Raw genomic sequence first — 25,717 nt, 5'->3', positions numbered from 1 at the left:
TAATAAAAAATATACCTTCATGTGCTACTTTTTGAGTAAAATGGGGTCGACATTTTGTATATTTGCTCAAAATTCAGATTTGTGGCCGTAATTTCTTTTTCGAAAGAAAGACATAACTATTTTGTTATTAAAGATAAACACAAATTGTTTTTTGTTAAATAATCGGTAATTTCTTTATTTTATAAGTATCATAAAAAATGATGCATTTTTAATTCAGAAATAAATCAAATGTTCATGAATTGAGGAAAATACGTCATTTTTTGCTGCATATTTACCAAAATTAACAAAAATCCTCTATTTACAGTTTTCTCAAATTTGGGTCACATAATCTCCCTGCAAAATGAAACAAATTGATGTTTTGAAAAATAGGGGTCCATGAACTCGTTTTCAAATTAAATCAGTTTGAATGATAAAAATCAGTCGAAAAATGCACCTTTTCCCGATATGTCACAGTTTGACGTCGCGAAAATAACATTTTACGTTAGCAACGTCATTACCTCCTCGGTCTCTGTATCGTATGCCCTTAAGATTTCTGAGTAAATCTGTTGTCAGACTATAAACAACTACAATTTATAAACTTCTAAAGGGAGCCTACATCAAAAGATATTAACAATCCATTAAAGTTTCATGAGAACTGCTGAAAACATTGTTTAGGTTATTTTCCGAAAACTGGAAAATCCCCCTTTTTTATGAATAAAACCACGTAACTTGGAAACCTAAAATCTAAAATTTATAAAAATCAAAAGGAAGCTCATGTCAATAGATATAAAAATTTAACCAACATTTCTTGCAAGTTGGTCACGGTGAAAGCATTCTTGAGTTATTGTCCGAAAACTGGAAACTCCCCCTTTTTTTTAATGAATAAAACCCAATAACTCAGAAACGTTAAATCTAGAATTTATAAAAAAACGATAGGGAGCTCACGTAAATAGATATAAACAATTCATCAAGGTTTTTTTCAAATTGGTTAAAGCGTTTTTGAGTTAATGTCCGACATGATATGTTGACGACGGACGGACAGAAGGGCAGACGGACAACGGTATATGGTGATACGTCTCGTAAACGGGCGTATAAAAATTCAGCATTTTTTTCATTTTTAAAGGGGTATAACTCTAGAACCGAAGTGAGCATTGTGTATAAGTTTTATAACATTTGGTAGCGGCAAACTAAAGTAAGAGAAGGGAAACCAGCTTTGGGACGAACGAACGTACGGAGGTACAGATGGACAAGGGCAAAACTTAATGCCCACTCAGCTACGGCGGGGGCATAACAATGAAATTTAACCTTACATATAAAAAGAGAGATTTTCAATCAAAGTTCATTCCTTTCACTGTATTTGCTTTGTGCTGCTCAGTCTTGTTTTCTCTGTTGTGTTTTGTATTCTGTTGTTTGACTTTTTGTCATCTTTTTTTAGCCATGTCTTTGTCAGATTGTCTCCGACTTTATGAGTTTGAATATGCCTTTGGTATCTTTCACCTATGTATTACTTGAAATCGATCATTTGCAAAAATAATGTTTTGTTTGTTTCGTTTTTGACATCTTTTGCTTTTAAGGTGAATAAGAATATAACACATTGTGGACTGCTGTACCCCTATTTTTGACATTTTTACCTATTATATCTGTTTGTTTTGTTCACACATTGTTGTCAATATAATGGAATGCTATGCGTAATTTAAACAAGTGAAAGGTGTAGCTATCTATAAAGCCAGGTTCAATCCACCATTTTTACATTAAGGAAATACATGAACCAAGTACGAATATATGACAGTTGTGTTCCATCGTTTTAAGTGCCTGAGCTTTGAATTTTGCAATTTTATAAGGAACTTTCCAATTCGAATTTTCCTTTCAGTTCGGTATGTATGTTATTTTACTCATTATTTTATATGTACGAATATGCTGCTTTTTGTGCCGATGTTGCTATGATAGGTTGGCCTGTCAGGTTTAACGTGTCGATGTTGCTGTGATAGGTTGGCCTGTCAGGTTCAACGTGTCAATGTTGTTGTGATTGGTTGGCCTGTCAGGTTCAACGTGTCGATGTTGCTGTGATAGGTTGGACTGTCAGCTTCAACGCGTCGATGTTGCTGTGATAGGTTGGACTGTCGGGTTCAACGTGTCAATGTTGTTGTGATTGGTTGGCCTGTCAGGTTCAATGTGTCGATGTTGCTGTGATAGGTTGGCCTGTCAGGTTCAACGTGTCAATGTTGCTGTGATTGGTTGGCCTGTCAGGTTCAACGTGTCGATGTTGCTGTAATAGGTTGGCCTGTCAGGTTCAACGTGTGTTGATGTTGCTTTGATTTTTCGGCAAATAAATTAGAACAAGAACATTTTTTTTTTTTTTTTTTTACATAAGTACTCATCAAAAAAACATACAGATATAAACAAGTAGGAGACACTACTTAGACAAATAGTGATAAAATAACAAAATAAAAAAAACACAATGGTACCATGACATGTTAAATTTGTAAATCTTAATTTTTCAAGATATGTACAAAGTCACTAAATTTTGCAAAGGACTTTTATTTACACGTTTGGAATGATTGAATACAAGAAAAAATATATTATGTATGACATTATTATTATGGGATTATTGTAACTGTTGCAACACCTTTTCTGACAATATTATAGAATATTTAAAACATATGTTCACACAGTACCAATAAAAATAGCTGATAAATGAATAAACGAATTAGTTGAAGAAAATGAATAACTATACAAATATTGATATTGCTGATGAAATGAAAAGTTACATGTTGTAGAACTGCCAAAAAATATTGCCATTTGAACTTACAACCTCGACTTCTCTTTAATAATTACATTAGATGTATGTTTCATTGTAATACTTTATTTTGATTGGCTAACTGCACATCACGTGTTATTCCGTAAGCAATTTTATCACTCAATAAAACTTGTTCATTCATGATAGCAAGTGGTCCCACAATAAAGTGCACAGGTGAATAAAATACAAAATTTATAAAATTCGTGTTTTCATGATAATAGCTAAAAAATGTAATTATAAGTATTGCATGCTTCTTTTTGTAACTTTATAGGGTTGTAAAATTGTTGACCGTGCGCACATTTTTAGTATGAAGCGCTTCCGAAATTTACAAAAAGAAGCATTTAATTCTTAAATAAAAAAACAGACGTGCAACACAGAAAAAAAACTCATAAAAGATTCCAAGCTTATCATTGTGTACGCCGTTGTGTGTTTCGTTTACACAACAATTATCAGTAACACTCGATTAAAAAGGTTAAAATACAAAATCATGCACAAATTTTTAAATATTTAGGTAAAACACCAACAAACACATGGTGTACATAGCCTGACTTTGAACAGGCCCAAAATATGCTGGGAGTTGCGTCGACGAACGTTTTTGATACTTGATATTATCTCAAACACTTTCAAATACTTGAAAAAAAAGATAACCCAACGGCTAGTAAAATTATCTATAGCACTAGACTTTGCATCTCCAGTGCTAGACTTTAGATAATTTTCGTTTATTTCAATTTCTATCTATCATTTGTCTATCTTTTATGACTTTTAAGATAACTCGAATAAGGAGTCGACTGACGATTTTGACCTTTTTAGAATTATTTGTAGAACATGTCGTGCTATATCATTTTTGCTATTTAAAGTTTCTCTCTATCTATTATTATTGTTTTCAATATACAAAGAAATCATGACAAACAAATAGAAACATTTATCATTGTTTTAAGTGCAACAACTCCTAAAGGAAGTCGTCTGACAGTTGTGACAATTGATAAAGCTTAACATTCTGAACAGTTCTTGTCAGATTTTCTCTTTTTATAACGGTATTCAAAGTAATAGTCAAAACTTGTATTTTACTTCCCATTAGACTAGTTTAGCCATTTTGGCCATCTTGGTTGACAAGCAGGGTCATCGGACACTTTTATTTTTTAAACTAGATTGCCGAATGATGGTTGTGGTTAGTAAATTTGGCCTATTTGGCCAGGTGAGCTAAAAGGCGGATTCAGACTTGATAATTTCGTGGAATTTCCACGTAGTCATTTAACAAACAAAAAAAAAGTTGGAGAGTCAACGATTTTAAACTTTATCGATCACGGCTAAGAAAGAATGCAATCTAATGATAATTATATAAATAAATATGAATAATGATCTTGTTTTTTGCAAAGTCTTCGTCTAGTATAGTAAAGTATAGTGGAATACATTGTTATTTTATTGTTCATAAATCATCTTACCAGTATCATACACACATATACAGGTAATTTCCAGTGGCTGTCTTAATTTCACTGACCTTAATCCCTTAATCTATGTTTAGTTGAATAAATTGTTATGTTATTGTTTGTAAACCATCTTTACCAGTATCATACACACCCTTACAGGTAAATTTCTCTGACCTTAATCCCAGACGGCTTCTATTACAGGAGCTGTGGTGGTATTCATTGTTATTTTGTTTTTGTCCTGAACATTCATGAAACATTTGCCACCGTACGTTTAGCAATTAACAATCAATCATTCAATCAATCAACATTGTGTCATTTCAACGCAAAGTATATTGATTACTTTGCGTTGAAATGACACAATTTTGATTGATTGATTGATTAATTATGTAAAACTGAAGTTAATAAGTAATTTGGTCAATATGTTAAGAATGTTGGACATTGAAATTATTGCTTCAAATGGTGTCTAACTGGTATTATATCAGTACGCCCACCTTATGAAAATGACAAAACTAGCCAGCTAGACACTCATTCTATAATGAACTGTTCTAAAAATGTTACCTTGATTTCACAACTTCGACATGAAGCTTTCTTTTAATGATAAAACATATTGATGATTTAACTTTATGATTAACAACTATGTTTTAACTTATCTTGAAATACTAGTTAATATATCAAACACATTCTGCATTTGTATGCGCTTGTCCTAAGTCAGTAACCTATTATTCCACAGATGTGGTTTGTTGGTTTGGTTCATATGTGTTACTCTGTTATAAGACCTCGGTCGTCCTGTATGAATGGTTTTACGCTAGAATTTATAGTTTGCTGATTGGTGTGCGCCGCGGCTTCGTACTTTGACCTATTGTTAACTTTTATTACATTGGGACTCAAATTGATAGTTTTCAAACCGCATCTTCTTGTTTATATTTATTGTTTACCATTGACTTTTTTGTCAATTTAATTAGTAAATTATAGTTTGAGTAGATCATTACATTTTTCCATTATGCCAATTTTTCACATATTCAGTATTCAATATCCCATTGACCGCAAATGGTGAATACAAAAATGAGTTAACAAATATCGTTCAAAGCATCAGATACCACACTATCGACAACTGCATGAATCTTTTCTATCTTTTCTATCAATCCTGAAAAATTTAAAAGAAATTCCGTCAAAAAATCATTTGTAAAATGTGTTTGCATCCGATACTGAGATAATATAATGTACCTAATTAGAGCAACATTCGTTTACCTTAACATGAAGAATAACTTAGTTGTGTTCGCTTTATCCAGATGATTTGTTGTATGTATTATTATTCATTTTAAGTTAGAATTGATGATGCAGACTTGGTTTAAGTATTTGTTTGATTTTTCCAGATGTTGTCATATTTTGTATGCATCTAAATGATGTTGAACTACAGTTAAATCGTATACATAATATACATGTCTGAAGCATATTTACGTCGAAAAATACAATACTATAATTCAAAATATGTGAAATATATCAACAAGGTATAAAACACAAGTCGTAAATATCGATTTGTTTTCACTTTGACATTTTTAAGTCTAGATAGCTGTTTAAGAACATTTGTTTTGATTAGGAGGTAATGTAATGGACACTATCTACACATATTATACAAAACGTCACACAAATGACAAGCACATCATGAATACAAATGGTTAGGTGTTTTAAATTCGGGGTTGATATATTTGGTTTTGTATACTTGCATTCCTATTTTTCTTTTCTGTATAAAATCAAGCATTTTTCTAATAGTTTTAGAAAAGTATTATATCATCTGACAAGACTTATTAATTGAAAGTTGCAGTTTTTCTACCTTTATTAACAAAGAAATGTAAACAGGATAAACTTTTGTATTCCCGTTTTCCTATCGTAATGGTCAATAGCCGAGATCGAAGGGGAACGTTTTTTTTATGGCTTCAAAGCATTGGTTTTACTGTTTTGTGTAGTAATATTTTCCTGTTGTACTCTTTTCTATCGATTAATTTTTGAGCGTGGTGTTATCTGTCTTTCAAGATTCAGGATTTGTTCCTGTACTTCAAACATGAAAAAGATATCACTTAAGTTACCTGCTTTCATTCTTTCTTTTATCTCTTCAAAACTCCTGGTCTCTAATTCCATTTTCATGATTTCGTCTAATCGTTTTACGTAGGATTCACCTGCTGGATTGTTACACTGATCAAATCTAGTTAGCATAGCACGAACTATTTCGATTAGTGTTTCGTATCGTGTGTCATCTAATGCAAAGACAGAAGAATGCTGCATTTCATTTCTGATCACACGTATCCGTTGAATGTCGTCACCAATAGTAGTTTCATTGGTAGAAATCTCGTCAACCTCTTCTATTTTCCTAAAGCCTTGACTTGGAAAGTTTATTTTTAAAGCACAATATTTCTTACACATTTCTGTTATGTCCAACTTTTTACGATCAAGTATTTCTCCAGTCATTGTATCTAAGAATAAGCGATCGTATAAAACGCCTGATAATACCTCTAGAACTATCTTTGACATTCTGACGTAATTCTGTTCCTCACTACTTAATCTGACGGGAACCTATAATATCAATGAAATATGTAATGATACAAACTAATGCTATATAATTATCATCTATTAATATCAATGAAATATGTAATGATACAAACTAATGCTATATAATTGCCATCTATTAACAGGTAGATAGACCTACAAATAAGGTCATGGCAGTAAATACACCTGGAAAGTGAAAAAAGGATAGAACACAGAATTAATGATAGACAGAAAATTCATGTTGACGTCAGAATATTCAAAATCAAGTCAAATTTTGTTGAATAATTAAAAAAATATAAAAAAAAATATATCAATAAATAAATTTGGTGTATTTACTGTCTTCTGATTGGTTAAAAGTATTAGTTTTATTTTCAATGTTATCAATTTTTATGGAGACACGCCCATTCTGATGTTGTGTATTCATACGCCAACATGTGTGTATGTTGTTATTGTTTTAATATAAATAGTATTAAAAGTTCTTTGAGCCTATTTTTTTCATAGAAATTTATTTATAATGAATGGCAATAATTTATTTTGACTTTATTGAACCATAAAACTAATTTTTGACTCTCCACATTTTACATAATCCGCTTCGCGGATTATTCAATGTGAAGAGTCAAAAATTAGTTTAATGGTTCAATAAAGTCAAAATAAATGAAAGCCATTCATAAATTGCATGCATGCGAGATTTGTACAAAGCACAATGTTCTTGAAGATATACTTGTTGTTCGACAAAGATAGATATCTAGGACATAGGGGCTATTCAAGCTGCTATGATATTCAACGCAACCAAGTAAACATGGCATTCTTTTCAATTGATTGAAGATGCATTATTACATGCATTTCATTACTTCTGCCTTGAACATACATAAAACCACTCAGAATATAATAGCAACATACCGGTCAGTAACATTTCTTTATTTTTCATATAGCATAGTATGATACGATCGTAAACAAGTAAAATAGGATGGATAATTGTCTTAAAAATCACATTAATATTTTCGTTATACAGCGTTTATCCTATAGACGATCACATTAATTTTAGGAAAGCACTTAAGATGCTTAAAAAAGAGGCACTTAAAAAAATTGTCAGGTGTGGGCGTGGAGCCTGTAGGATGGCTGTAAATTATCTGATAGTTCATTTCTGATTTCAAACATATAAATAGATATAAATAGATACTCAACTGTTTTACTTTCGCTTTACGTGTCATGTTATTTGTTTTTCAACCTTGAACAGAAATATGAATCGATGAAGTCCCTAGTTTTTTTTTTCGCAAATTGTTCCTTCATCTATAAAAAGCTATTTATTTATTTACAATGCAACCTTTATTTTATATGAAAGTCCCACAAAAAATCTAAAAAGTTTGTATGTTTTTTAGCTTCTCTCATGCAATACCGTTTTGGTGACTTTTTAGGCACTGGCTACGGTAACATGGAAATGTAACAATAATAAAAATATTATTGTTACATTGGTGACTAAATGCCGAAATGCATGGTTGGGTAAGGACCTGCTTAATTACGAATGTAACAATAATTATTGAGACTACGGTTACATTGCGTTATTATTACATGACAAACAGCAATGTAAGATGGGACTAGTAATATGTACTAAATAATAATACATTTATTTTATATTTACAATACATACATTTATTTTATATTTACAATTACATACATTTATTACATACAATTACTTTACTCCAGTAAGTGGTTATTAAAGCATTTTAAACTCCGACACATTTTTGATGAACGACATTGCGTCCTCCATGGATACATGTACATACAGAAGTTCCCAGAATTAAAGTTACAGTTATCAAACTTTGCTTTCGTGATGTAACAATTTGTTTTAAAACTGAGTTTGTATAGCTGTATGAAATGTGTGTCTTGATATAGTTTCAATTCCGTTTACAACGCATCCCAGGTTTTAAAATTTTCACCATAAACACCATTGGTAATAGGAATATCTTCATCCATTGTTCAAAGTATACTGACAGTAAAAAGAGTAGGTGTGCAGTCAAATACTTAAAAGTGAAACTATTGTACTATATTTTTCGTCTTTGGCACTCCTAATCTGGAGAATTAGCTTAAAGAACATCAAAACCATTAATACACAAAACTATTTAAACAATATTTGTTGAATAATAATATGTATTATCTATCATTATTACAAGTATTATTTAGTACATATGAAAGAATCAAGCAATACAACTATAAGTTTAATAAATCTAGCGTACATTGTTGTTTTTTATGTAACAATAACCATGATAACCTGAGACTTCTACATGTTATAGTAGTCTCAGCAATAACGTAATGTAATCGTAGACTCAATAATTATTGTTACATTCGGAAATAACCGGTTCCTTACCCATCTTTGCATTCCAGCAATTAGTCTCCAATGTAACAATAGTATTTTTATTATTGTTACATTTCCATGTAACCGTAGCCAGTGCGCACTTTTTATGTGTTGCGTCTAAATATGATTTATAACCCTCAATAGTAAATGAACAGGTTGGACAAATCCTTCTGAACAAACAGAAAAAGAAGAACAACACAAGTCTTTTTAATATTCAAGTTTATTAATGAAAACTCTTTCTCTGATCGGAATACGGTTAGGTGAGCTTTAAATTATGAGTTATAGTGTGGATTACGCAAATGTTTGAAGTTGGTCGGGTTTTGAGTACATTTCCTGTAAAACAAAAGTTTCGTTGTTTACCTCTTAAAATTGATGTGTTAACCTCAGTTTTAGTTTGTAAGACGGATCTGTTTTCTCTCAACAGATCTATGACTTTCGAACAGTGGTATGCTACTGTTGCCTTTATTTGACTGACACAATTTAAAAGACTACGGATTTTCTTATCCCAGGCATGGATTACCTTAGTCATATTTGGCACAACTCTTTGGAAATTTAGATCCTGAATGCTCTTTAACTTTGTACTTGTTTGACTTTATAAATATTTTGACATGAGCGTCACTGATGAGTCTCAAGTAGACGAAACGCGCGTCTGGCGTACTTAATTATAATCCTGGTACTTTTGATAACTAATTAGACAAAGTCGATCTCAAAAAATTAACTATCTTTACTGATACAAGAAAAGTAAAAGATACACAATGACAAGCGTTTAATTTACATAACAACACGTGCATTTCTATGAAGAAAACAAAATCATGCGCGATTTTGTAAATGAAACTGATAGTAGATCCTTACGTGGTACAGTCGCGCATATCAATTGGGAATGGACCCAATACTTTTTTTTTATCACAACCAGTCCACACTGATACTGACATTAGCAACAAGTACACATCAAAGGAATAAAAATAAAAATTACCAATAATTGGATTTCATCGTGTCACAAATATATGCCCACTAAATGAAAATAATCTAAAACAAATAGAAACATTACCTTTGATTTCTCACCAGACCAATAGTCTCTATATTTATGAGTTGTCGCATGTTCTTCGCAATAATAATTTTCCCCATCATGTACTTGATCAAATTCATGGAATCCTGTGTCGAAGGAAAAACTGGTGCTCTCACACTTCCATTTTTTCTCGAAAGATACCGTTTTCAACTTGTATCGTGTGTTGACAATTCTGTTGATTTCTCTTTCGACAATTTTTAAAACAGCTTGGTTAATCTCTGTATCTACTTCATTCCATTGCCATACTTGCAGCTGAATCATATGACTACACTTTGCTAATACAAATTTTGCACAGCCAGTTCTGCCAATATTGAATACACAACAATCCTTGAAGAGACCTATCTCGCCCTTCACCACTGCAAGAGGATATTCTCGTAGACAAGAGACAATCAGATTGCTGATTAGATACGGCGGTAAAAAACTAAAGACAAAACACAAACATGTAGATTTTTTAGCATTTGGGACGTGAAACAATACATCAATATCCTTATTTTTTAATGTTTGAAGCATGCATGGAACGTAAAAAAAACTATGCTCCCTTTGTACATTTCCACTTTCCGTCAGTAGCAATGGATAGATGATAATGTCAAACTTTCCGATTACTTCCAGTATATGTTCTTTATGAATCCTCATGTCTGCTGATTGTTTCTTGAATATTTCTTCCAATAGCTTAGGATCCATCTTTCCTGTTTGTTTGAAGTTGTCCCATTGTAAGTGTGGTAATTCCAGTTGAAACTGCTGGGCTGTAACAATGCATGTAAAGGCATTTGCTAACCATTGGGGATCAAGTATGATGTATGACGGAATGTCTTCAAAAAATATCACGTTACCAATTTCATGTTGATACCTGAGAAAGAGACGAAGCTCATTGTCATCAGTTATCGGAAGTGGTATTTTCTCACCTAGTTCTTTTACTCTTTCAAAAGAAATTATTTGTTTTCCGATCGTAAGTTCAGAGTTGATGGCTTTTTCCATCTGAATAAATTTAACAGGGTATTCTCGATTCCAATTTGCGCTACTCTTTGCTGTGGCAAATATTTTATTTCTCAATTTTCCAAAAGCATCTTCTTCAACCTCTGTGTTGGATATCAGGTGAACTGATCTCAGGTGAAGCTTGGAATCTTTAAATATTTTATCAGTGTAGGATTCGAGACGTTTTCTGCATTGTTCTTCGTCCTTTTGCAAAAACAAAAACAGTATTATTGTATTATTTCAGTATCATTTAACTTAAACAGTCGTAGATACATGATTTCTTATGATGTTTTTGGCTGTCAGCAACTATTACTATTCTCATATCTGTACTTTTCTGTGATTTTTTTTCTAGAACGGATGTATAAATTGTTATGATATGAGTTAGGCGGTTAGTTTTTGGCATTGAATTGTTTCATATGTTTTCAATCGGGGTGTTTTTAAGCCGGTTATATGGTACAGGTGTTATATCAGCATCTGTTAATTCAACCAGGGCATAGGAGAATAATCCCCGTTTTTTCAGAGGGGTTTATGTTGCTCAGTTTTAATTTTCCTATGAACTTGTGTTCTGTATATTGTTGGGTTTTTAATGAAAGTTTTTATTTTCTATATTCATAAAGAATCGAACACTGGGGCAAAAAGTTTGTTACTATTTAAGAACGGAAGTTGACAAAATTAAGAATGAGTGATAAAACACTACTTATTGAAATTCAGGGTTGGCAAAAACCCGGGTTTTATGAGTATAACCCAGCCCAGTGGATAATACTGGGAAAACCCGGGTTTTACTGGGTTTTAGTGGGTAATACTGGGCAAGACTGGGAAATATAAAATACTTGTCTGAATTTCAAAGAGGATTCAGTGATAAACACAAATTTAAAACATTTAATAAGATATTTATACCCTATTTTGATTGTTTAGCATTTGTCTAGATGAGCAAACTGTAAATACAAAGCAAAATTATTATTTTTTTCATATAAGTATAACTCCTATTAAGAATTAACAACTACTTGTAAGAAAAATTACATTTAAATAATGTCACTAAATAATTAGTAATTATTCAGATTAGAACACAGATTTGTTATGTAACAATAATCAGCCCTTACAATTCTATAAGTTTTATTGGCATGACCCCTTAGGGTGTTTATTTAGCAATATGACTATGACAAATAAAATTAACAAGTCACTTAAACACTGTAATAAAATGCATGTTTCAAGGTTTGGATTGTTAAAACAATGTTTGGTAATTAAAAAGGTGTCTTTAAATGTACAAATGATCTGTTCTGCCTACATATAGAATTTATAGAGAAGAGAATGAAATTGACATTTCAATCTTTTAGAAATGACTGCCAATGGTTATCTGTATAAAAAGTATATATTTAGCTGTTATACTATGAAACTGTACAAAGTCTTTACTATTTAGTGTTAAAATAGGCATAGAAAATCATATTGCCCAGTATTGCCCACTATAACCAATTTCTGGGACTATTGCCCAGCCCGGGAAAACCAGGGTTTTCCCACCCAGGAATTCCCGGGCGGGTACTACTTTGCCAACCCTGTTGAAATAAGCAGACACCAACACATGCAAAGAGAAAAAAAGTGTATATAGTAATTGTAAAAATCAAATTGATGGTGAACATTACTCCGTCTAGTTACTTGAATAATCATAATTTTGACAAGTAAATAAGGAACTGTTGATAAACCTGTCAATACCAAAGGAAACTATAATCGTGACATCCGTAGACAATATCTTTAAAATAAGGCAATGTTAGAGTAGAGACTAAAACTACTAATACAAAATTGATACATTTTTTTTTCATATTAAATGTCAATTTATTTGCAATATTATTGACTTGTAAAACACTGGTTTTCTTAATTTACTATGTGTCAATTCATAGGGAATCATAGGCCAGTACTGCTAGTATCATCTCATTCACACTTCACTCAAAAAATGTCATTGAGAACACCTTAAAAAACAAAAACGACAATCAGCATTGACGAGCATGACCGTCAGGAAAGAAAAAGATATACATTGTTATCAATATGACAAAGGTTCATATTCGTACAGTAAAATAAAATAGATATTATACAATCTAGACTGAAACAATTGCGATAGTTTCTATTTAAACTGCGCTCTAATGTAACATTGAATCAGCGATTCGTAAACAGCCTGTTAGATGTGTAAGACGTCGTGGCAAACTTGATCTAATCTTACCTTATAGATCAAATACATTGGTGAAGTATTTCCAATGTCCATAGTCTAAACTTAACTAGAATACCGTTTTTATACCAACACAAGTTAACATTACCTAAATATTTTCAAAGGCGCAAATTCAGTCGTCAAGTTTTTATAAACAGAGACTAAATTAACATGTCTACTCCATTGTTACTTTGATATAAATACCTGAAATTTATCCTTGTGTGTACCAATAGCAATAACTGGTGGATCTAGAAGGTTGCGAGCTCCTTCGAGCAATACAGCTTCAGTTTTGTCGTTTATGCTTCCATAACAATGTATTGTATCCATCCAGAAATTGAATGTGCCTGTGATGAAAGACAAATTAATATTTAAATATTTCAGTGGATGACTGCACTTGAAATGTGTCTGAAGAATATAATTACTTCATTTAATAAAAAAATATATAATGATTTATCCTGCAGACCGTTATAATATTGCAAGTAAAAAATATAACTATCTAAATCAGTGTATAAAAAGGGGATAAGTTACACACGGGCGAATCAACATTCATCAGTCAAAAAGAAAGCGATAACGATCGGGCAAATTAAAAAAAACCAAAAAAATAGACAAACAAAAGAAAGCGATAACGAATGGGCAGATAAAAAACTTCAAAGAATAGACAACAAAAGAAAGCGATAACGATCGGGCAGATAAAACCAGTTGCTTCGCAGGGCGCAGCATTATACGACCGCAGATGTAGAACCCTGAACAGATGGGACAAGTATGGACACAACTTTTAAGTTTGATACAGCTTTAAATGTGGATTGTGATTAAATAGTTGACACAACATAGGTTTATGTCACATTATGATTTTGGACCCTTTGGACCTTAGTGTAGACCAACTTGAAAACTGGGCCAAAAATTAAAAATCTAAGTACATTTTTAGATTCAGCATATCAAAGAACCCCAAGGATTCAATTTTTGTCAAAATCAAACAAAGTTTAATTTTGGACCCTTTGGGCCCAAAATTCCTAAACTGTTGGGACCCAAACTCCCAAAATCAATACCAACCTTCCTTTTATGGTCATAAACCTTGTGTTTAAATTTCATAGATTTCTATTCACTTATACTAAAGTTATAATGTACTGATTTCAATTCAAATTTCTAATGAAGTTTGCAACAAAAACTGCTCATTTAAATACATCATACAATATTAAAATGTTATAAAAAGTGCTTGTTATCACTGAATGGTAAAGATTGTTTTAATTTATCAGTTGGTAGTAAAAATGAAAATACATTGTATATTGTATAAAACAATGATTAAAGTTGATTCAACTACTATTCTATACAAAGAAAGATAACTCCAATTGAAAAAAATAATTGCTATTGGACAATACTCTGTAATTAGATATTTCTTGCTATTGTGCAATACTGTGCAATTGAAAATTTCTTGCTATTCCACAATACTTAATGTGATAATTTTGAATCCTGATTTGGACCAACTTGAAAACTGGGCCCATAATCAAAAATCAAAGTACATGTTTAGATAAAACATATCAAAGAAGCCCAAGAATTTAATTTTTGATAAAATCAAACTAAGTTTAATTTTGGACCCTTTGGACTTTAATGTAGACCAATTTGAAAACAGGACCAAAAATGAAGAATCAACATACACAGTTAGATTTGGCATATCAAAGAACCCCATTTATTCAATTTTTGATGAAATCAAACAAAGTTTAATTTTGGACCCCGATTTGGACCAACTTGAAAACTGGGCCAACATTAAAAAATCTAAGTACATTTTTAAATTCAGCATATCAAAGAACCCAACCGATTCAATTTTTGTCAAAATCAAACTAAGTTTAATTTTGGACCCTTTGGACCTTAATGTAGACCAATTTGAAAACGGGACCAAAAATTAGGAATCTACATACACAGTTAGATTTGGCATATCAAAGAATTTCAATTATTCAATTTTTGATAAAATCAAACAAAGTTTAATTTTGGACCCTTTGGGCCCCTTATTCCTAAACTGTTGGGACCAAAACTCCCAAAATCAATACCAACCTTCCTTTTATGGTCATAAACCTTGTGTTTAAATTTCATAGATTTCTATTTACTTATACTAAAGTTATGGTGCGAAAACCAAGAAAAATGATTATTTGGGTCCCTTTTTGGTCCCTAATTCCTAAACTGTTGGGACCTAAACTCCCAAAATCAATACCAACCTTCCTTTTGTGGTCATAAACATTGTGTTTAAATTTCATTGATTTCTATTCACTTACACTAAAGTAATTGTGCGAAAACCAAGAATAATGCTTATTTGGGCCCTTTTTTGGCCCCTAATTCCTAAACTGTTGGAATCAAAACTCCCAAAATCAATACCAACCTTTCTTTTGTGGTCATAAACCTTGTGTCTAAATTTCATAGATTTCTATTAACTCAAACTAAAGTTATAGTGCGAAAACAAAGAAAATGCTTATTTGGGCCCTTTTTGGCCCTTAATTCCTAAAATGTTGGGACCAAAACTCCCAAAGTCAATACCAACCTTCCTTTTGTGGTCATAAACCTTGTGTTAAAATTTCATAGATTTCTATTCACTTTTACTAAAGTTAGAGTGCGAAAACTAAAAGTATTCGGACGACGACGACGACGACGACGACGGACGACGACGACGACGACGACGACGACGACGACGGACGACGACGACGACGACGACGACGACAACGACGACGCCAACGTGATAGCAATATACGACGAAAATTTTTTCAAAATTTGCGGTCGTATAAAAAAACCAAAGAATAGACAACAAAAGAAAGCGATAACAATCGGGCAAATAAAAAAACCCAAAGAATAGACAACAAAAGAAAGCGATAACGATCAGGCAAACAAAAAACCCCAAAGAATAGACAACAAAAGAAAGCGATAACGATCGGGCAGATAAAAAAACAACCAAAAAATAGACAAACAAAAGTATGCACAACATTATATAGAACACAATCGAGAGAACAAAATGAACCTTGTATAAATCAGGGTTGAATCAAGGTGCTCAAGAAGGGTACGCAGATCCTATATCACATTCCGCACCCGTCTTGTTTTTTGTGGTAAGTACAAATTTGGCAATGAGTCTCACTTGTACGTCAGAGTCCACCTAAATAGTGGTAACTACAAATGGAACATGCCTATGGTAATCTGGTAATAAAGCCAATTTTATGATGGAGTCCATAAATTTTCCATGTACAGAAAGCAAAATCCTATACATTAATAAAACACATTGCGAGGCACAGCTTGATACGAGCGAAGAGGTCGAACCCTAAACAGTTTGGACGAAAATCGACACTTCATTCATGCAAGCTTGATACAGATCTGAATTTGGATTCTGATAAATATTTGACACATATATTGTATATAAAGCTTTCTAAAAATTATTTTTTACAAAATTATAAACACACCTACCATGAAGTTCTGCATAGTTAGATAAAGCATATAAAAAAACACCATTGAATTCAAATGTTGTTAAAATCAAACTAAATTTAATTTGAACCCATAGGTCCTCAATGTAGATCAATTTAAACACGGGCCAAAAAATCCAAAATCTAAAGATACGGTTACATGTACATTTAGCATAATAAAGAACCACCGTGTTCTAGCCTTTAAATTAAATCCCATTGGATAGAAATGAACAATTGATACATTTGTATTAGAAAAGTTTTGTTTTTGTTCCGTTTTTCATAACAGTTCAGACCATTGACCCAAAAATCAATCCCAACCTTCATTTTTGTATATGAAACCTTGTGGTAACATTTCATCAAGATCCAATCACTAATATGTAAGCTATTGTTTGGAATTCAAATGTCTTCGGACAACGCAAGATATTTGCGGTCGTATAACAAAGGATGTTTGTACGAAATAAGAAGAAAACAACATTTGTGGTGATATCTTTTTAAGCAAAATATAAAATAGGTTAGCTACAAGTATATTACACGATTTTACGTGTAAAAAGGAGGAGAAAGATATCAAAGGAACATTTATAATCATAAGACGAAAATAAACTGACAAAGACATGACAAAGAAAGCCAATGACTAAAACGACAATCAAAAATATTCAAAACACAACGTAGAGAACTTAAGACTGAGCAACAGAGAACCCAACCAAAAACCGGGGGTGATTTTATACACTCACAGAAGATTCTACTCTCCATGTGCACACGTCGTGTTGTTCGTGTATTTAAAAACCTGGTGATAATTTTTATTCGGTAGGCAAAAAGTGGCAGGATTGTAGTTACGACTTTCGAAACATATCCGTCATCATCTTTAGAACTGATATTCAATAACGTTAAACCAACTATTGATGGCGTCTGTAAATATTTAGAAGGGATAATTTCAACTGCACCTCTTGGACACTTGGCTTGATAGCTTTTTTGTGAGCAGCAACCTTCTTATAAGGACATCATGATAGGAAATACAAGTCCTAAAATATTGTATCAATTTGGAGATATATACTTCATGGGAAGACACTGCTAGAATGTTGCTACATAGAAAATGAAAGAAAATAAAAGAACAATTGGGAAGCTAAGTCATCTCTTTTGTCACAAACTTGTTTTCATCCGATCCTCATTTTCTAATGCAAGTGAAGATAGCAAATGGCTATATTAAATGAAACATGAAAAGTAGTGTCGTTTAGAGCAAATAATAAAAATCATTAACAAAATAGCCACGTATTAAAATTTGTTGTCTAAAATGTTTAGTTTCATTGTTTTTATATGAACTGAACATCAAGAATAATTGGTATCTACGGTTAGTATAATTATATCTTGACTTTACAAACCGTAGGATAATGTGTCATCTATGTCATGTAAATTTGCTACGACAAGAAAAATTGCTTCTGAATTCAAAAACGTTTGATGTGTGTTGTAATACTCAATGTCACCAGCAAAATCCCACACTGTTAAATTTGCATAGCCGTCTTCGTCTTGTAAGTCTACAGCAGATCCGATTATACTTAACAGCTCATCCTTTGCCAGTTTAGAAAACGGCAATTCTGTAATCTCCGGATAGGCAAACTGATAATTCATTTTGGGTTGAGATTCTTCGTCATGTTCAATATTTTTGGTGATTGTGCCCTTATTATCATCTGTTGATATCTGATCTGATATCTCCAATATGTCATGCTTTGGTTTTTCTTTATCTTGATGCATCTTTTTGACAATTGACTGCAACATTCTATTGTTGATACTTGTTTCTTTCACTAATCTTGTATCTACAAAAACAAATAGTAAAAAGTGTTCATAGTATAGAAGAAACATATGGAAAATATGATTAAACTTCACCGATTTCATATGTTATACAATAAAGAAACAATAAAGAAAACCTCGTCCACCCCTTTCTTAGAAACTTAACACATAAAACAATAATCTGTTAAGGCAACAGGTCATTCATTATCAAGAAAAAAGTAAATTAACAAAAATACCGAACTCTGAGGAAAATTCAAAACGGAAAGTCCGTATTCAAATGGCAAAATCAAAGCTCAAACACATCAAACGAATAAGGGTATCTGCATTTAAAAAATATAGATATCAATAACATTTTATTTTCATATAAAATCTTTACAGTAACAACTATTGCAGTAATTGAAATAATGAAATTACAGTAGACATAAAGTATTTGCTAAAGTATTAAATTGCCATATACAACACTTAATCCAGACATCCATCTGATTAGATATCCATCTGATTAGACATCCATCTGATTAGATATCCATCTGATTAGACATCCATCTGATTAGATATCCATCTAATTAGACATCCATCTGATTAGACATCCATCTGATTACACATCCATCTTATAAGACATCCATCTGATTAGATATCCATCTGATTAGACATCCATCTGATTAGACATCCATCTGATTAGACATCTATCTGATTAGACATCCATCTGATTAGACATCCATCTGATTAGACATTCATCGGATTAGACATCCATCTGATTAGACATCCATCTGATTAGACATCCATCTGATTAGACATCTATCTGATTAGACATCCATCTGATTAGACATTCATCGGATTAGACATCCATCAGATTAGACATCCATCTGATTAGATATTTTCATTTATTTTTTTTTGCGCTGATTGGATTGTATTCTTGAGAACAATTTTTAATAAGACGTTGAAGATCATATAAACATGAAATGCAGGAACTAAAAATTTATTAAAAAAAATCCTAATTACACAGCATTTTAAGTCTCAAGTTTGAAAGAGTACACTGGAAAACAGTATAATTATAAAAAAAAATAACATTTTTACATATAATAAAACGGCTGTGAGGATAAGTTTACATAAGCATAGTAATTTTTGTGAAAAAAAATATTTTGCGATAATGTAGTAGAGATAATTAGTCTGTATTTTAGTTCAAATTACATCCAACATGTCTATCTTTAATTCCATTAATTAAATATTGAATATTCATATTAGGTCTGAGATATACGGTTCATACTAGGGTCGAGCAAAAATGTGTTTCCAAGAATTGAAAAATAAAAAAAGAATAAATACATAAAAACAGCATACACAGAAAAAATTAAAATTATGTTTACTATGTTTTAGTTTTTCTATGATAACTTTGCAATAAATAAAACATGTAAAATTAAAGTGAGAAAAAAATCGCATATTTACCTAACACTTTATTCCATTCCCAGTTACTTAGATTTATTCTACATCTCCGCCGATGAATTTCTATACCATTTGTGCTTTTTACGCTTTGTAACTCCTCCCCGAACAGTCTTCGTACTAAGGAAGTCTTTCCAACAGATTTTTTTCCAACAATTATTAAATTTATATCCCGTCTTCTTTCTGAACCCGATTCAAGGGCGTTCAGATAAATGGCAATCGACTCATGATCCATCTTTTTTATTTGTTCTGGTATTTTGCTGTCTGAAATGTAAATAAATAAATGTTTATCCTAAAAAGTCATTAGTAAGAGGTCATACTCGTCTACTGATTTATACATATTAGGTCTGAGACATACAGTTCATATTAGGGCCTCCTCAATCGATTTATGAATTTCGAACAGCGGTATCCTACTGTTGCCTTTATGATTATGTTGACGTCACATGCCTTGTGACAGCAACTAGTAAGAATGATTTTTACGGCACATGCCTTGTGAGAGGAACTAATAAGAATGATTATCCAAAATATATTCAGCACGTTGAGGAAAGAATAAATTAGATGAGAATGATTTTAAAGTTAATGTGATCATGGTGATCTGGTGTAACACCACTAATTCAGGCCCGGCCAGAAAGCACATACCAGAAAGTAGTACATATTTAACACAAAATAGTTCCTACGCATGAGTGTAACTTTCAAAATATGTAGAATATTTAGGTATTTTTGGTATCAAATGTAAGCTGAAGGACTTGTGATCATTGTAGAACACTTTTGGACTTTTAGTTTTGAATATTAAAAGAACTGCACCAAATTTTAAAAAGAGGGTACATTTTGTCTGTTTGTCAGATCTGAAGTACCTGTTTTGGTACAACGGAACTTCCGGGAACCAGTTCTTTCTTATATGCCATGCAAGGTATGTTGATTTTTTCAGTACAAGACACCATAAAGTGTTGCTTTGAAATGCAATGATTGCCACTTTATTTGAACTTAAAATAAAAGAGGTGTGCCTTTTTGAAACGGAGGAATTTAACATAGAAAGCAATGGGACCATGAATTAGTGGTGTACTTCCTATTACAGAGAATCACCAGAAATCCAATTTTTAGAAGTTGTACCTATTCCAATGAAAATTAGTCAAATATAATGTTAGTAATCATGTTTAATCATCTTTTTTTTGTCAACCAACCTGCTTATGGGAAATTTAAGCTCTTAAATTGGCATACTCAAGTATGTTAGCCTTTTATGGTCATACAACATGCATGCAGTCAGGAATTGACTCCAAGTTCTGATTTTTGCATTTTTTCTGATTGAAATCCATAAAACATGTATTTTATGACTTGTATAAGGAACAGAAAAGCCCTTGGTCAAAATAATTTTCTGATTTTCAAGATTATTTTTTTTCTTATGGTAGCCTTATACAATCTAGGCAAATGGTATATACTCATATAAGAATTCTAAAATCTCACTGTGCATGCAATTTTGAACCAGTTTAGCAAGTTATATAGCTGAGGGATATATGAATTGCTCTTATTCATCTATGTTTTCCCACAGAATTTATGGTTTATACAAAAAAAAGCCTTTTTTGAATTTCAAGAAAAAAGGGGGGATAATTTCTCATCTATGTCCTAAGTTTGGCCTAATATATTTTTATTTGATGAAGAACTTCTGATAAAAATATGACTATTAGTAAGCGCATAGCTTGCCTAATAGAAATTAATAAATAAAACAATGATATTGAGAATAAAACTAGAGGCTCTCAAGAGCCTGTATCGCTCACCTGATTCTACTTGGGTTTTTGAAATCATATAAAAAAATATAAAATTTGGCTAAAAGTGACAACACAACCTCATTTATAAGAAAAGGAACATGTTTAATTTCATTCAAAAGTCCCCCACTGGCGGCCATCTTGGATGACGGATCGGCTACAAAGTAACAACACTTGGTCAGCACCTCATAAGGAACATTCATGCCATGTTTGGTTTTATTCCATTCAGTGGTTCTCTAAAAGAAGTCATTTGTATGCATTTCCCATAGGGTCCTATGTTAAACTAAGTTCCCTGCTGGCGGCCATCTTGGATGATGGATCAGCTACAAAGTAACAACACTTGGTCAGCACCTCATAAGGAACATTCATGCAATGTTTGGTTTTATTCCATTCAGTGGTTCTCTAAAAGAAGTCATTTGTATGCATTTCCTTATAGGGTCCTATGTTAAACTAAGTCCCCCGCTGGCGGCAATCTTGGATAATGGATCGGCTACAAAGTAACAACACTTGGTCAGCACCACATTAGGAACATTCATGCCATGTTTGATTTCATTCCATTCAGTGGTTCTCTAAAAGAAGTCATTTGTATGCATTTCCCATAGGGTCCTATGTTAAACTAAGTCCCACGCTGGCGGCCATCTTGGATGATGGATCAGCTACAAAGTAACAACACTTGGTCAGCACCACATAAGGAACATTCATGCCATGTTTGGTTTCATTCCATTCAGTGGTTCACTAGAAGAAGTGATTTGTATGCATTTCCAATAGGGTCCTATGTTAAACTAAGTCCCCCGCTGGCTGCCTTCTTGGATAATGGATCAGCTACAAAGTAACAACACTTGGTCAGCACTCCATAAGGAACATTCATGCTATGTTTGGTTTCATTCCATTTAGTGGTTCTCTAGAAGAAGTCATTTGTATGCATTTCCCATAGGGTCCTATGTTAAACTAAGTCCCCCGCTGGCGGCCATCTTGGATGATGGATCGGCTAAAAAGTAACAACACTTGGTCAGCATCCCATAAGGAACATTCATGCTATGTTTGGTTTTATTCCATTCAGTGGTTCTCTAAAAGAAGTCATTTGTATGCATTTCCCATAGGGTCCTATGTTAAACTAAGTCCCCGGCTGGCGGCTATCTTGGATGATGGATCAGCAACAAAGTAACAACACTTGGTCAGCACCTCATAAGGAACATTCATGCCATGTTTGGTTTCATTCCATTCAGTGGTTCTCTAAAAGAAGTCATTTGTATGCATTTCCCATAGGGTCCTATGTTAAACTAAGTCCCCCGCTGGCGGCCATCTTGGATGATGGATCGGCTACAAAGTAACAACACTTGGTCAGCACCCCATAAGGAACATTCATGCTATGTTTGGTTTTATTCCATTCAGTGGTTCTCTAAAAGAAGTCATTTGTATGCATTTCCCATAGGGTCCTGTGTTAAACTAAGTCCCCTGCTGGCGGCCATCTTTGATGATGGATCGGCTACAAAGTAACAACACTTGGTCAGCACCACATAAGGAACATTCATGCCATGTTTGGTTTCATTCCATTCAGTGGTTCACTAAAAGAAGTCATTTGTATGCATTTCCAATAGGGTGCTATGTTAAACTAAGTCCCCGCTGGTGGCCATCTTGGATAATGGATCGGCTACAAAGTAACAACACTTGGTCAGCACTCCATAAGGAATGAATATTCATGCTATGTTTGGTTTCATTCCATTTAGTGGTTCTCTAGAAGAAGTCATTTGTATGCATTTCCCATAGGGTCCTATGTTAAACTAAGTCCCCCGCTGGCGGCCAGCTTGGATGATGGATCGGCTACAAAGTAACAACACTTGGTCAGCACCCCATTAGGATAATTCATGCTATGTTTGGTTTTATTCCATTCAGTGGTTCTCTAAAAGAAGTCATTTGTATGCATTTCCCATAGGGTCCTATGTTAAACTAAGTCCCCGGCTGGCGGCCATCTTGGATGATGGATCGGCAACAAAGTAACAACACTTGGTCAGCACCTCATAAGGAACATTCATGCCATGTTTGGTTTCATTCCATTCAATGGTTCTCTAAAAGAAGTCATTTGTATGCATTTCCCATAGTGTCCTATGTTAAACTAAGTCCCCCGCTGGCGGCCATCTTGGATGATGGATCGGCTACAAAGTAACAACACTTGGTCAGCACCTCATAAGGAACATTCATGCCATGTTTGGTTCCATTCCATTCAGTGGTTCTCTAGAAGAAGTTCAAAATGTAAATTGTTAACGACGACGACGACGGACGACGACGGACGACGACGACGACGGACGACGGACGCCAAGTGGTGAGAAAAGCTCACTTGGCCCTTCGGGCCAGGTGAGCTAAAAAGTATATTGGTCACTGGTAATATACATATGCAGTTTTCTTTGAATAACCCATATGTTACTACCAGTCCAATTTGAGCTTTGAAGTAATAAAATAGTCTTTGGACTAAAGCTTTATATGTTTTTTATTGCTTGAAATAGATCATAGAATGAAAAAAAGTAATGCGCAAGTCAATATAGCAACTTTGGTTCTGTTATAGGTGTAACACCACTAATTCAGGCCCGGCCAGAAAGCACATACCAGAAAGTAGTACATATTTAACACAAAATAGTTCCTACGCATGAGTGTAACTTTCAAAATATGTAGAATATTTAGGTATTTTTGGTATCAAATGTAAGCTGAAGGACTTGTGATCATTGTAGAACACTTTTGGACTTTTAGTTTTGAATATTAAAAGAACTGCACCAAATTTTAAAAAGAGGGTACATTTTGTCTGTTTGTCAGATCTGAAGTACCTATTTTGGTACATCTGAACTTCCGGGAACCAGTTCTTTCTTATATGCCATGCAAGGTATGTTGATTTTTTCAGTACAAGACACCATAAAGTGTTGCTTTGAAATGCAATGATTGCCACTTTATTTGAACTTAAAATAAAAGAGGTGTGCCTTTTTGAAACGGAGGAATTTAACATAGAAAGCAATGGGACCATGAATTAGTGGTGTACTTCCATCTGTAATCAATCAATCTTCATCAATAGCCTACTTTACTTTTCCCATCAATTTGTTGTTTTTTTCCATCATTTTTCATTATAACATTATAAGCAGATATCAATGTTTCTGTATATTAGAAACAGGTAATTATAAATCATTTCAGTGGTATCTGAATAATTAACATTAGATGATTACCTTCAACTACTGGTGCTGCAGGTTCCTGTAAATGGGTGTCAGGAGTTACTTCTGGGGATGTCTTTGACATGACAGTCTACAAAAAGGTAAATAAAATCCTTATTTAAGAGCAATCACTCCTACATGTATGAAGAGTGACAGTCTACTATAAACTATAGAGACAAAATTTGACTTAAATAGATCTTGCCTTGCTGATCATTTGTGTGATTTAAAGTGTTTATTTATCTATTATAATTTAAATCATATAAGGCATAACGGAAAAAAAAATGTTTCTCTCTAAATATCATAGTTTTCATGATAATAGGCACAAATGAAAAAAAATGGTAAAATTTGTCATTTATGGGCAATAACTCCTATAAGAATATGTCTAACAGTTTTGATGTAAATGGACAATTGGTAGAGCTCATCATTCTGAACATTTTTTTTCCTTTAAGATTTTCTCTATTTATAACATTTCAAAAAATAATAGACAAAACTTGCATTTTATCCCTATGTTCTATTTTTAAGCCATATCGGCCAATTTGGTTGGTAGGCGGGGTCATCGGACACATTTTTTAAACAAGATACCCTAATGATGATTGTGGCCAATTTTGGTTAAATTTGACTCAGTTGTTTTAGCGGAGATTCTTGTAAAAAATTACAAAAATTTACAAAAAAATGTTAAAAATTGACTATGAAGGGCAATAACTCCTTAAGGGGTCAATAGATCTTACTTTGCTGAACATTATGGCTGTTTACATTTTATCTCTTTTTATAATAATATTCAAGATAATAA

General features: G+C 32.8%; 2 protein-coding genes across 2 annotated transcripts in view; both read right to left on the bottom strand.

The window, feature by feature from the left end:
* Positions 1-2,449: 2,449 nt before the first annotated feature.
* LOC134719216 (uncharacterized) lies at positions 2,450-6,740 on the bottom strand. The gene is made up of 2 exons (XM_063582219.1): positions 6,288-6,740; positions 2,450-5,347 (listed from the first exon to the last, which is right to left on the bottom strand). Exons 1-2 carry the CDS (start codon positions 6,727-6,729, stop codon positions 5,271-5,273), a joined length of 519 nt encoding a protein of 172 aa, XP_063438289.1. The 5' UTR covers positions 6,730-6,740; the 3' UTR covers positions 2,450-5,270.
* Positions 6,741-9,541: 2,801 nt separating this feature from the next.
* The window catches only part of LOC134719215 (uncharacterized), a 347,702-nt gene continuing 331,526 nt past the window's right edge, over positions 9,542-25,717 (bottom strand). Inside the window, exons 9-13 of the mRNA XM_063582218.1 lie at positions 24,943-25,018; positions 19,983-20,240; positions 18,137-18,568; positions 13,534-13,673; positions 9,542-11,339 (exon numbers count right to left, since the gene is read on the bottom strand). Of these exons, the coding sequence (XP_063438288.1) occupies positions 10,092-11,339; positions 13,534-13,673; positions 18,137-18,568; positions 19,983-20,240; positions 24,943-25,018 (2,154 nt within the window). The 3' untranslated portion in view covers positions 9,542-10,091. The remainder of the gene's footprint in view (positions 11,340-13,533; positions 13,674-18,136; positions 18,569-19,982; positions 20,241-24,942; positions 25,019-25,717) is intronic.

The sequence above is a fragment of the Mytilus trossulus genome, chromosome 5 (assembly GCF_036588685.1).
Source record: "Mytilus trossulus isolate FHL-02 chromosome 5, PNRI_Mtr1.1.1.hap1, whole genome shotgun sequence".
Lineage (NCBI taxonomy): Eukaryota > Metazoa > Mollusca > Bivalvia > Mytilida > Mytilidae > Mytilus > Mytilus trossulus.
This window is presented reverse-complemented; position numbering and strand designations above follow the sequence as displayed.